The sequence below is a fragment of the Myxocyprinus asiaticus genome, chromosome 38 (genome assembly GCF_019703515.2).
Source record: "Myxocyprinus asiaticus isolate MX2 ecotype Aquarium Trade chromosome 38, UBuf_Myxa_2, whole genome shotgun sequence".
Lineage (NCBI taxonomy): Eukaryota > Metazoa > Chordata > Actinopteri > Cypriniformes > Catostomidae > Myxocyprinus > Myxocyprinus asiaticus.
In genome coordinates this window covers 25,991,179-26,004,388 of record NC_059381.1, presented here as the reverse complement: position 1 = coordinate 26,004,388, position 13,210 = coordinate 25,991,179, and the positions used below count along the sequence as shown (strand labels likewise).

The 13,210-nt window shown below is 38.7% G+C and overlaps 1 protein-coding gene across 9 annotated transcripts in view; it reads right to left on the bottom strand.

Moving 5' to 3' along the window:
- Positions 1-6,731: 6,731 nt before the first annotated feature.
- Positions 6,732-13,210, bottom strand: part of ndst1b (N-deacetylase/N-sulfotransferase (heparan glucosaminyl) 1b) — a 117,799-nt gene continuing 111,320 nt past the window's right edge. For all 9 annotated transcript variants that reach the window (XM_051678414.1, XM_051678418.1, XM_051678419.1 and 6 more), the window contains one exon: positions 6,732-9,606. In XM_051678414.1, coding sequence (XP_051534374.1) covers positions 9,487-9,606 — 120 coding nt within the window. In that variant the 3' untranslated portion in view covers positions 6,732-9,486. The remainder of the gene's footprint in view (positions 9,607-13,210) is intronic.

Sequence of the window (13,210 nt, the reverse complement as noted above, 5' to 3'; positions counted from 1 at the left end):
CTCAAAGTATGACTGTCTTACCCTGAATAGCCAAAACTCCACCTTCCGTGACAAAATAGTATTATATCTGAATTTCAATCGGTTCAATTCTCTGAGGCCATCAGATGACATTTGGCACTTCAGCTCTGCCTCAGCACTTTTAATATTGCCTTCCAACTCTACGTGTTCTTGTGCTTTGGATGTTTTGATGAATGAGGGATAATGTAAGAACCGCCTAAAGTGCCTCCCAAGCCACGTCCACAGAGGATACTGAGGACCAGTTGGTCTCCATATAAACACTGATTTCAGCCTTTAACTTTTGTTGGAAATCAGGATTTTGCAAAAGGGATACATTAAAGCGCCAACTATATGATTTTTTTTTTCTCCGTATGTGGCAACACCTCTCAGCAATCAACAACAGATGAAATGAGGGACTTAGCTATAAAAAAAAAAAACTATTCTAGAATAAATCTTATGGACTGTTTAAAATTTGTTATAGTCCCTCCCAGATGGGTTTAAAAGTCTCCAAATATCTGTAAGACCAATATGTTTACACATCCTGTGAATCGTCAGTGTTGCTCTAGGGGGCTTACACACTTTTGCTTCACTATGATCAAGGACTGAGTCCATCAAAAGATTAAAGACTCCTAACAATATTATATCATGAGGGGTGCAAGCGGCTTGCAACATTCCTTCAAGATCTATAAAAAAGCCCTGATCCTCAGCATTAGGTGTGTAAATATTAGTCAGAATCAAACTTTGCCCCTGAATTTCTGCTAAAACATTAATGACTCTTCCTAATTTATCTTTAATCTGTTTGAGACATTTGAATTGTAGATGTTTACTTATCAATGTAATGACTCCCCTGCTCTTACTTGATCTTCCCAAATTTTTCAGCTTTCTGTGGGGAAATATGCATTTCTTGAAGAAACACTATATCATATTTCTTATGTTTAAGAAAAGAAATAACCTTCCTTCTTTTTATGGGGTGCCCCAACTCATTCACATCCACGTGGAGAGAGACAATCCACTCATATTAACATTTGACATTTTGACATGTTCGAAAAAATAGATTGTGTGTCAAAAATAAAATTATAAAGACCACATTCCCCATTAGTGCAACAATCAAACCCCGAACTTCCCCCCAAACCGAACAAACATAAAAAAGAAAAACAGCGCCAACCAGCATCCATCCTTCTAAACTCAAACAGTACATGTACGCCTACGAGAGCCCCCGTGACAACTTTGCCATCAGACTGTATAAGTCCGGTACTTCTATACAAATTTTGTGAGACAGAATTACATAACAGAAAATAATCTATAAAACAAACTCCAGCCAATAGGCAGAATAAACACAAAGAACATGTAGATTAATTCACAAAACTGTATCGAAGGTGTGTTCCTCCACAAAACAAACTCCAGCCGCTAGCGGAACCAGCACAAAAAAAAAAAAGTTCAGTTTCCTCGGACAGTCAAACGAATGTTCAGTGAGCTGGCTGTTCATGAGTGCAGCAGATGACCTGATCCTTCCAATGTCCTGCAAAAAATACTCCACAAAACAAACTCCAGCCAATAAGAGGCATAAGCACAAAGAATGAGCAGATTCATCCACAACTGTCCCAAAGGAGCTGCTAGGCGGAACCAGCACAAAAAGAAACAAAATGGCACCCAGCTTCCTCAGACAGTCAAGTGTATGTTCACTTGTATGGCAACGTGAGAAACATCAAATGACTTACTCACCCCATTGTCTCTATGAAAGACAATGCTTGCTGTGGGCATGTAAATATTTTGCAGCCATCCTTAGTATCAATTCTCAGTTTGGCCGGAAACATCAGAGCAATAGCGATCTTCCGTTGATGTTAGTGTTTCTTGCATTCCTTGAATTGATCACATTTCTCTCTTGTCGAATTTGCAAAGTTTGGGAACAAGAAAATGCTGTGGTTATTCCAAGAAAGCCTTCCTTTATTCATCGCCTCACGTAACACAAGATCTTTATCAGATGATCTCAGAAATTTGGCCAGAATTGACTGGGGCCTGTCTCCCTCAGCGGATCTGCGAGCCGGGATGCTGTGAGCTCACTCAATTTCCAGCTTATGGCCTGTTATGTCGAGCAGACTCAGGAAGAGCTTGTCTAAGAATTTCACCATATCTCGGCCTTACTCGTTCTCAGGAATTCTAAACAATTCGGATATTGTTTCACCGATTATGATTCTCAAGGTCTTCCAGCTTTTCCCAAACGCGTTCCAAATCTACTTTGGTTGCTAGCACCAAAGGGGCAGTGGTGGCTTGGACAGGGGCAGTGGTGGCTTGGCGGTTAAAGATCTGGGTTACTGACTAAATGGTCAGGGGTTCAAGCCCCAACACTGCCACGATACCACCGTTGGGCCCTTGAGCAAGGCCCTTGACCCCATCTGCTCCAGGGGTGCCGTATCATGGCTGACCCTGTGCTCTGACCCCAGCTTGGCAAAAACAGGGGGTAGTGGTGGCTCAGTGGTTAAGGCTCTGGGTTACTGATTAAAAGGTTGAGGGTTCAACCCCCAGCACTGCCAAGATGCCACTGTTGGGCCCTTGACCCTATCTGCTCCAGGGGTGCCGTATCATGGCTGAACCTGCACTCTGACCCTAGCTTAGCTGGAATATGTGAAAAAAAAAAAAAAAAAAGAATTTCACTGTATATGTGCAAATGATATATGTGCAAATGATAAATAAATGTAATTAATAATAAAAAAAAATTAATAGCAGATTAGCAGCTAATTCCATCTCCAGATAATCAATCTCTTATCGATTCTGAGAATTTTGCCTCCATCACTGTAATCGATCGACATATTACAGCAAGATCCTCCAGGTCCGCTACGACTTTCGTCAGCATCACGACATGCTGGACAGTTGCCGCTGAATTTCTCCCACCGCACCGTCCAAACCGAGTACATGGTCTGTGGCCCTGTCTGAGGTATCAGCTTGAGCACGTAAGTGTCTTTTAATATCTCTAGAGCCCGAGGATTTTGAATTCTTTGACATGTTGACTTCTTAGAACAGTTATGTTGCAGGGTGTATCAAATCTCACCGGTATATGATACAAAAATAATTAAAAACTAGCAAAGTGCACAGAGCTCGTCGTTCACACGTCCGATCCTCGCATGGCGCCACACAACTCCCTGGAATTAGATTTTATAAAAAAAATAAATAAATAAATAAAAAAAAGCAAAAGTCAAGGTTCCAGTGAGGCACTTACAATGGAAGTGACTGGGCCAATTTTTTGGAGGGTTTAAAGGCAGAAATGTGAAGCTAATAATTTTATTAAAGCACTTACATTCATTCTTCTGTTAAAACTTGTGTATCATTCGAGCTGTAAAGTTAGGGTTAGGTTAGGGTTTTTTGACATTACATCGCCATGGCAAAGCAGTTGTAAAATTAGATACAACTTTACATAGAAAAGGTTAGTAAGCGATTTTGTCACACTAAAATCATGTTAACACACATATTAAGTTTTACAGATATACTTTTGAAAATTTGAAAAGTATTTTGACATTTACAGATTGGCCACATTCACTTCCATTGTAAATGCCTCACTGGAACCCAGATTTTTGCTTCTTTTAAAGAAAAGGATAGATGAGTCAAAATAATTTTTTGGTGGTAATTAATAATATGCCACAAATATTGTTGATTGAGCTTAACTTGTATTGAACCCAGAATATTCCTTTAATGTTTACATAAAAAAAAAAAAAAAAAATAGAAAAAAAAAAAAAAGAGGAAAATGTAGGCCTACATTAGGCTATTTATTTTTTTAATTTTGCAAATGCATATACGTAAGATAAAATAGTTCAAAACCCAATTTCACCCATTTCCAAACAGCCGTGTGATTATAAACAAAAACAAACAAACAAGCAAAGTCAGGAATATTGTCTTTTTTTGCATTTATACTGTTTATTTATAGTATTTTGTTCAGATATGACTGTTTGTGATAGTGGGACCCCCCCTCCCCCTTGATAAAAATAAAATTATGGTAACAATAGTTAAAATATCATAAGTAACTAACTACAGTTATTGTTACTGCTGTAAAACTGTGGTGATCCGATTCTGATTTGTTATTCTATAAAAAGTTCAAAAATATTGCTGTGCAGTTGCAAGAAAAAATCTGCATATTTTCTCTATCCATTATATCATAATCTGATGTTGCAAAGGCTACATGTACTATGTATGTTATACATTATTGCAACAGCATTTTATATAATTATATGCATTTGACAGGCACTATGGATAAAAGCACCTGTCAAATGCATAAATGTAACATGATTCTGATGGGACTTAAGTGAAGTTTCATTTTCACATCCATTAATCACTATCCATATACGCCTTCAAATCTTCTAATGCTTTCTTTAGTGCCTGGTACCTAAACAAGACATGGCTTGATAAAAAAAAAAAAAAAAAAGACAAATGTCTTATAGGGAAAACAGCATATGCTTGTAGATTGCTTGTTCATTCTAAAGCACAAATCACACAGGCCATATAGTGTGCTTCTTACAAAGAGTGCTCCGCCCTTTAAATGTAAATGAACAGTCTGTGGTTAATGTAGCGGCTCATTGACATTGTCAGAATGATTGAGTGTATAGTTCTGGCTAATATGCACTCTGCTTTGATGAGTGTGTGATGTGGAGGCAAGCCATGCTCACAGATGCTCTGCTGCTGACAGATTGAGATGCAGCTGTAGTTTATGTTTGTTATAAATATTAAACCAACTAAAAATGACACTGCTGTTTCATGGGGGCAAAGATCAGCCATTCGTCTGCTAGCTCATTTACATTGATGCTTGTTTTGCAATGACTAAAATGTAGATAGCCTCAAATCTTTCTGTGCCCTAAATGTAATTGGTGTTTTCATATTTGGTTTATAAAGGTTCAGGAGGTTATTTTGGTGTACAAACCACACACATATTTTTTTTTTTAAAGAGATACTTTACACTCAAAATTAAAAGTCAGTCTATTTTTAAGAATGAAGCTTTTCAACTGTATGACAAATTTCCATCCAACTGAATTGAGCAATTTTTAAATAATCTACATTACATTTATATTTATATGGTCAGAAATTTAGAGGAGCTTAGGGCAAAACTGCCAATTGCAAAATGCCCTTATAATTCATTTTTCTTTATTTTTAACATCGGATATATTTCTTAATATTCTATTACAGTACTACACTACTTGGCAAAAAAAGAAAAAAGAAAAAGTCGCTGTTTGGATTTAAATGAGCAGATACTTCAGATACTTAAGAGTCTATGACTGGATCATTATTGCAGTGATTAATATGTTTCAGCTGGAAACAATCTTTTTAACCCTAACTGATGCAGTGTGTAGCTTCTCATTTCTTAAACAACCATGTCTGAAGACATATCCCGTGGTTGTGGGAAAGATGTTACTGTGTTTCAGAAGGGGCAAATTATTGGTCTGCATCAAGCAAAGAAAACATTTAAGGAGATTGCTGAAATCACTGGAATTGGGTTAAGAACTGTCCAACACATTAAAACCTGGAAGGATAGTGGTGAACTGTCAGCTTCACGGAACAAATGTGGTTGGAAAAAAAAAATCTTGAGTGATCATGATCAGAGATCACTAAAACGCTTGAAGTCACATCATAAAAAAAATCGACAGTAGAACTCACAGCTATGTTTAACAGTGAAAGTAAGAGCATTTACACATGCACAGTGTGACGAGAACTTACAGGATTGGGACTAAACAGCTGTGTGACCACAAGAAAGTCACTTGTTAATGAGGCTAATTGGAAAAAATGACTTCAATTTGCTATAGGGAGCATAAAGATTGGACTGTGGAGCAATGGGAAAAAGGTCATGTGGTCTGATGAGTCCAGATTTACCCTATTCCAAAGCGATGGGTGCATCAGGGTAAGAAGGGAAGCACATGAAGCGATGCACCCGTCATACATAGTGCCCACTGTACAAGCCTCTGGAGGCAGTGTTATGATCTGGGGTTGCTTCAATTGGTCAGGTCTAGGCTCAGCAAGGTCAGCTGAATACCTGAATGTACTGAATGACCAGGTTATCCCATCAGTGAATTTTTTTTCTTCCCAGACGGCACGGGCATATTCCAGGACGACAATGCCAAGATTCATCTGGCTCAAATTGTGAAAGAGTGGTTCAGGGAGCATGAGGAATAATTTTCACACATGAATTGGCCACCACAGAGTCCTGACCTTAACCCCATTGAGAGTCTTTGGGATGTGCTGGAGAAGACTTTACGGAGTAGTTCGACTCTCCCGTCATCAAAACAAGATCTCAGCCAAAAATGTATGCAACTCTGGACGGAAATAAATGTTGTGACGTTGCATAAGGTTGTTGAAACAATGCCACGACTAATGTGTGCCGTAATCAAAGCTGAAGGCGGTCCGACTAAATAGAGTATGCAACTTTTTTTTGCCCAGGCAGTGTAGGTATACATATTATGGCATATTAATACATTTTGATTTATTGTTTAGGGTAAGAGGTTATACATTTTCAATCTTAAGAATTTGTATTAATGAACCAATTAAATGAAAGTATTTGACATATATGGATGAGAAACAGATTGTTTTAAAATGGTCAGAAAAAAAATATATGCCCAAACAATCCAATTCAGGGGTACAAAACTGCCCCTTAATTCAGTTAATTTCTGACACTTTAATTTGCAATAATCTAAAATAAAGAAAACATTCGCCAAATTTACTCCACTGATATTTGTACTTCATGCAGGAAGGAGAGACAGAACTAAAAAGACAGTGGTTTCTTTATTTGCAAATTAATCACAAAAATATTGGCTACCAACAATAAAAAATATTAACAACGGTAGGTTTGATTGTACAGTCCAGATGATTATTTCCTTAGTTATTTTATTCTATTTACTGAAACCCTACATTATGATACAGAAAGCACAATATTGGCAGTGTGAAAGTCATGGGGATCTCTCTGCACCTCTTTGTGAGTGTGGTCAAAAAATAAAAAAACAAAACAACAACATTCCATTCATATTTTATATACTCTTTGTTCCATTCACTCATAATAAATGGGTTCTGTACACTGTGACAGAAATTTCATTGAAACATAATTTGTGCTTGGTGCAAAACTTCCCATTTTACCAGGAAACACAATATTGCATTATTAGATGTCAGTTGTTGGCTGGGGAGCAGGAATTCTAAATTATGAAAAGGAGGAAGAGTTTTACAAGTGTGATTATGACTAACCCGAGAGCAGCATGTAAGGTGCATGGTTTTGTACCGTAGACAGTTGTAAACTATACTTACATTTAAACCAAGACTCAGTAAAACTATCTCTAAAAGGTACTGGTAATAAAAAATGCTCCATGAACCCAAAAGTCTTCCTGTGTTTAGGTGCAAAATCTTTGTGTGGAGTGATATCCTTACACGAGAGATACACATTATACATTTTTCCACTCCTTGGTCAACAACAAACACATTGTGCTTCTCAAGCACCATACTTTGAGGTCAATGAAGAAAACAATGGGTTGTACAGTTTTTACAAATAAGATCTGTATTTTCAAAAATAAACACTCGAGATACTGTCAGTTCTCCATCTGTAATATTGTGAAACTGTGCGTTAAGCACATATAACCCCTTACACAAGTGTCCCTCCTAAAGCAGGGAATATCTGGGGTAATTTAAGATTAAACGCAGTTCAATCTTTACTTTTATATGCCGTTTTTTTTTTTTTTTGCAGAACCCACAAGTATTTTCATTATGAAATGCTTTGGAAGATGGTTTGACCACAAGCTGCACTTACAGACAAGACCCTGAATAGAAATGGGAAGCCATCAAATGACGAACGCCAGTTAGTGTCTGAACGTAGAGTCAAAAAATATGATAAATGCCTTCTTCGGGTGACAGGGTACATTACACAGCAGTTAGAAGAGACATATATGCTGTGTGAAGCAATTGTGCATGGAGGTACAGACAAAAGTGCACAAAAACTTTTCAAAGACAAATGGAAAAAGGAGAGAACAAAATTAAATGCGATTAATTTTATGTTCTACATAAAATTAGATTTGGGTTCGTTTCATGACTTCTCATTTCAGCAGCACGTCTTTGAGAAATAAAATCCATTATCGCAGTGGTTTAATATTACCCCAGCACTGGGTTATGGGGCTTTGCGTAGCTTTCCACGGACTGCCCTGCCTGCCACTGAAAGGTATTATGTATATTATATAGCATCCTTGCTTACATTCATGGGTGTAATTTATACAGTTCAGTAGCAGTCAACAGTTCCTACAGAACACAAGCCATAAAAAATGGCCTTAAAAATGGTGTCTTGGCAGACGCAATACATTCCTGGACACATTCTGGTGACAACCATGAATGTAAAGTGATTAGATTTTGTGATATGCTGAGCAATCACATAAAAATTAAAGGGGGGTAAAACATTAATAATAATAATAATAAAAAATGATAAAAAAAATGATAAAAGATTGATATTGTTGGGAGATTTATGAATCATTATTAAAACGGCAACACCATTACTGACAAAATTCAACGCTCCAGTAAGATCAGTGATAACGCCAAAATAACTCATGGGTCCAGATTTTGACATTCATCATTAAAATTAAGATTAAAAGATCAGCCCCTCAAGGCATGTCAAAGCATATTAGCTCATATATTTTGTGAATGTAATCGTAATTGGCTTGATAACGTTGCATTAAGGCAGTTACAGCACACATAATGGGCCATCAAAACACCCAGCTATTTTACAGTTTCATATTTACAGTCACATTGATTATGGATGTAGCTTATCTGTGTTTTAGTACCACAATTTTTCACGCATTATTAAGTTTTCCTGTGGATTTGCAACTAATAGCCATAAATACATCGTAATGAAATTTCACCTTTAAATGTCACATTTGAAGCCCGGAGGGTGCAGCTGTAATGAATGGGTTCAGTATGCTATGAAATCAAAACAGTTTAAAACAGAAGCATGACACTACAAGGCGAACGCCCTGTGTTGTGCAATACAACACATGAAATGATAAAAGAAGATTTAACAAAGGAAACAATGTCTGACTTTAAGGTTCCACCCTGGCACTTGTTTATCTGTTATTGACTTTTATGTTGTCCGCAGAGTGCACTCCTCTCCCATATTGCGTGCAGGTGTACATTTGTTCTGACATTATGACCGAGATCCCTGGCACTTCAACGCTCCAGAGCAGTAGAATGTCTTTTTGAAGCCTCCTATTGTGATCCCATGTTTGAGCTCTGTCTTAGGCCCTTCACTATTCTCCAAAACAGAACAGATCCTTGAGTGCACCTTAGTGCATCTTCCTTGCCTTTTTTCTACCTCTCCATCTTGTCCTCTATAAGCTCAGTCCCCCGAACTGTAGGTCCGCAAGGCTGCTGGAGGACACTTGACCAACTGCCATGGCCGACAGCGGACAGGGGTGGACAAGAGGGTGAGTCCCCTCAAAAGCAGAAGGAGGGGTGTCTGAGTCTGACCAGTGTGTCTCCACCCCCCTCCTCAGGCTACCTGCTGTGGAGCAGCTCTTCTCGGAGCCAGCTAGGCAGCGGCTGGCCCATTTTGTACAGCAGCTTGGAGAGCTCAATGTTGTGCTCATGGTAGTACTCTCTCAGGAAGGTCCGGGACTGTGGAGGAAGAGGATAAGGTTATTTTCTCTGCTTATATGTAGTCTAAATGTGATGATTGAAAACAGCCATCAATTTTGCAATTCCGTTTGGTGACACTTGTGGTGCAGAAATTACACTTCATCTTTAAAATGGGTCATATTCTGATGCTAAACAGCTAAATATTTTTGACTTGATATTAACCAAAACACCTCAGACTCAGAAAGGGTCATGAACCTGAAAGCTACAGCTGTTCATTCAGTCTACTACTCTCTCTCTCAGAAGTGCTGCTACTCCTACTGTGTCTGCAAAGGCAGGTCATATCAGCCTGTTCTTTCATCCCTCATTAACTTTGATGTATCTGCCAAGAAGCCTCAAGGTAACATCAAGGTCCTCAGCATCCAACGGAGCCTCTCTTTATCATACTCTGACTGAAATTGCTGTGCCCTTCTAGAAAATATACCAATATGAATGACCCTGAAGTGACTAGAAAAGAATAGACGCAATCTGAACGGTCTCACAGAATGATATAGAAAACATGAAAGGGCATTTGCAACACATTTAATTCAGTAACGCCACCACTTCTGATTATTCAACAGGATATAATGTAGGATGAAATTTGATTTTATCAATCAGAATTTGAAAGGATCATGGATTTTAAGCTATGAAATTATTAGTTGTGCTTGCTAAGGCAATCACTATTATATTTGATCACTAGGGGTGGGCGATATGACCAAAATCTTCTATCACAATATGAATAATTTATATCACGATAATGACATATATCTCAATATAGTAACATTTTTCTAAAAAAATAAACGGTTTACATATTAATCACATTGTAATGCCTATTTTTGGATAATCCAGTCAGTGAATAAAATATTTTATAAAAGAAAAGAACTTTCTCATATAATTTTCTCTTTATTTAGAACTTAGTCAAAGTAAAAAAATCCCTCAACTTGGTATTAAATCAACCATACTGTAATGCTAAATTTCACAATATGACACATTTCAGTCTGATCTGTTGCTGACCGATATTATTATTATAATAAACTTTCCTTAAGAAACTGAATATCTTCTCAAATCAGTGCAACAAAGAAAATAGGCCATAGGCAATAAATAAATATCATTAGGTTCTTTATGATTTAAGTAATCTCTATAGAGAATGTATGAATATCTGAAGGCAAAAATGGCTGGTTTGTTTCCTATTCTTTTTTTTCCCTTCTCCCCAATTTGGAATGCCCAATTCCCAATGTGCTCCAAGTCTTCGTGGTGGCGTAGCGACTCGCCTCAATCCGGGTGGGGGAGGACGAATCTCAGTTGCCTTCGCATCTGAGACCATCAATCCGCGCAATTTATCATGTGGCTTGTTGCGCGTTACCACGGAAACATAGCGCGCGTGGAGGCTTCACGCTATTCTCCTCGGCATCCACGCACAACTCACCACGCGCCCCATTGAGAGTGAACCACATTATAGCGACCACGAGGAGGTTACCCCATGTGACTGTACCCTCCCTAGCAACCAGGCCAATTTGGTTGCTTAGGAGACCTGGCTGGGGTCACTCAGCAAGCACTGGATTCGAACTCGTGACTCCAGGAGTGCTAGTCAGTGTCTTTACTTGCTGAGCTACCCAGGCCCCTTTCCTATTCTTAATATCAACCCTCATTGGAACAGAATTTTAGTAAGGGTGATGATGTGTAGTTTAAAAACACTTTATTTTGGCGCATAACACAATGTTGTAGCTGTTTTCCTCGTCAGAGGTGGTTAGAAGGTCAGGCTGTCTAGCCATCTGAGATGTCTGACTTCCACCATAGTGCTTTAAGGTAAAAACTGTCTCAGTAGAATTAAAATCGGTCATGTAAGTTTTGTGGTCTGTGCCGCGATAACTGAAGACCTGCTCACTGATAAAAACGCATACAGCACATTAGAGTGCATTCATAAAGGATTCAAACCCCTTAATTTTTTTCACATTTTGTTGCGTTGCAGCCTTATGCTAAAATGCTTTAAATTATTTTTTTTTTCACATCAATCTACACTCCATACCCCATAATGACAAAGCAAAACCCAGATTTTTTATAACTTCAAATGTATTAAAAAGAAAAAACTGAAACATCACATTGACATAAGTATTCAGACCCTTAACTCAGTACTTAGTTGAAGCACCTTTGGCAGCGATCACAGCCTTAAGTCTTTTTGGGTATGATGCGAAAAGCTTTGCACACCTGGCTTTGGGGATTTTATGCCATTCTTCTCTGCAGATCCTCTCAAGCGCTGTCAGGTTGGATGGGGACTGTTGGTGGACAGCCATTTTCAGGTCTCTCCAGAGATTTTCGATTGGGTTCAAGTCCGGACTCTGGCTGGGCCACTCAAGGACATTCACAGAGTCTGAGGTCCTGAGCACTCTGGACCGGCTTTTCATTAAGCATATCTCTGTATTTTGCTGCGTTCAGCTTTCCTGTAACCCTGACCCTGCTGATAAAAAAACACCCCCACAGCATGATGCTACCACCACCATGCTTCACCGTTGGGATGGTATTGCGCAGGTGATGAGCGGTGCCTGGTTTCCTCCAGACATGACGCTTGGAATTGTGGCCAAACAGTTCAATCTTCATTTCACAGACCAGAGAATCTTGTTTCTCACAGTCTGAGAGTCCTTTAGGTGCTTTTTTTATGTGTTTTGCACTGAGGAGAGGCTTCCATCTGGCCACTCTGCCATAAAGCCCAGATCAGTGGAGTGTTGCAGTGATGGTTGTCCTTCTGCAAGTTTCTCCCATCTCCACACATGATCTCTGGAGCTTACCCAGAGTGACCATCAGGTTCTTGGTCACCTCTCTTACCAAGGCCCTTCTACCCCGATTGCTCAGTTTGGCCGGGCGGCCAGCACTAGGAAGAGTCCTGGTTGTTCCAAACTTCTTCCATTTAAGAATTATGGAGGCCACTGTGTCTTGGGAATCTTCAGTGCAGCCGAAATGTTTTTGTAGCCTTCTCCAGATCTGTGCCTCGACACAATCCTGTCTCGGAGCTCTGCAGGCAGTTCCTTTGACATAATGGCTTTGGTTTTGCTCTGATATCCATTTTCATCTGTGAGACCTTATATTGACAGGTATGTGCCTTTCCAAATCATGTCCAATCAATTGATTTTTTCACAGATGGACTCCAATCAAAGTGTAGAAACATCTCAAAGTTGATCCAGAGAAATGGGATGCACCTAAGCTAAATTTCTAGTGTCATAGCAAATGGTCTGAATACTTTCATTAATGTGATATTTAATTTTTCTCTTTTTAACAAATTTGCAAAGTTATCAAAAATCTGGTTTTTGTTTTGTCATTATGGGTTATGGAGTGTAGACTGATGTGAAAAAAATAAATAATTTAAAGCATTTTAGCATAAGACTGCAACATAAAATATGAAAAAATGAAGGGGTCTGAATACTTTCTGAATGCATTGTAAATCTTTATCGATTTGACACTTTACATCGTTGCCACAACATACAGTATATAGTCATAACGCCCAGCCCCATTTATCACTATAACTATTGCTCATACTTAGGGTTTGGGATTTGAACAAATTCGTCCTGCACTGTTTGTGCTACGGACATTAATGAAACCTCAAATCTTGCAGCTT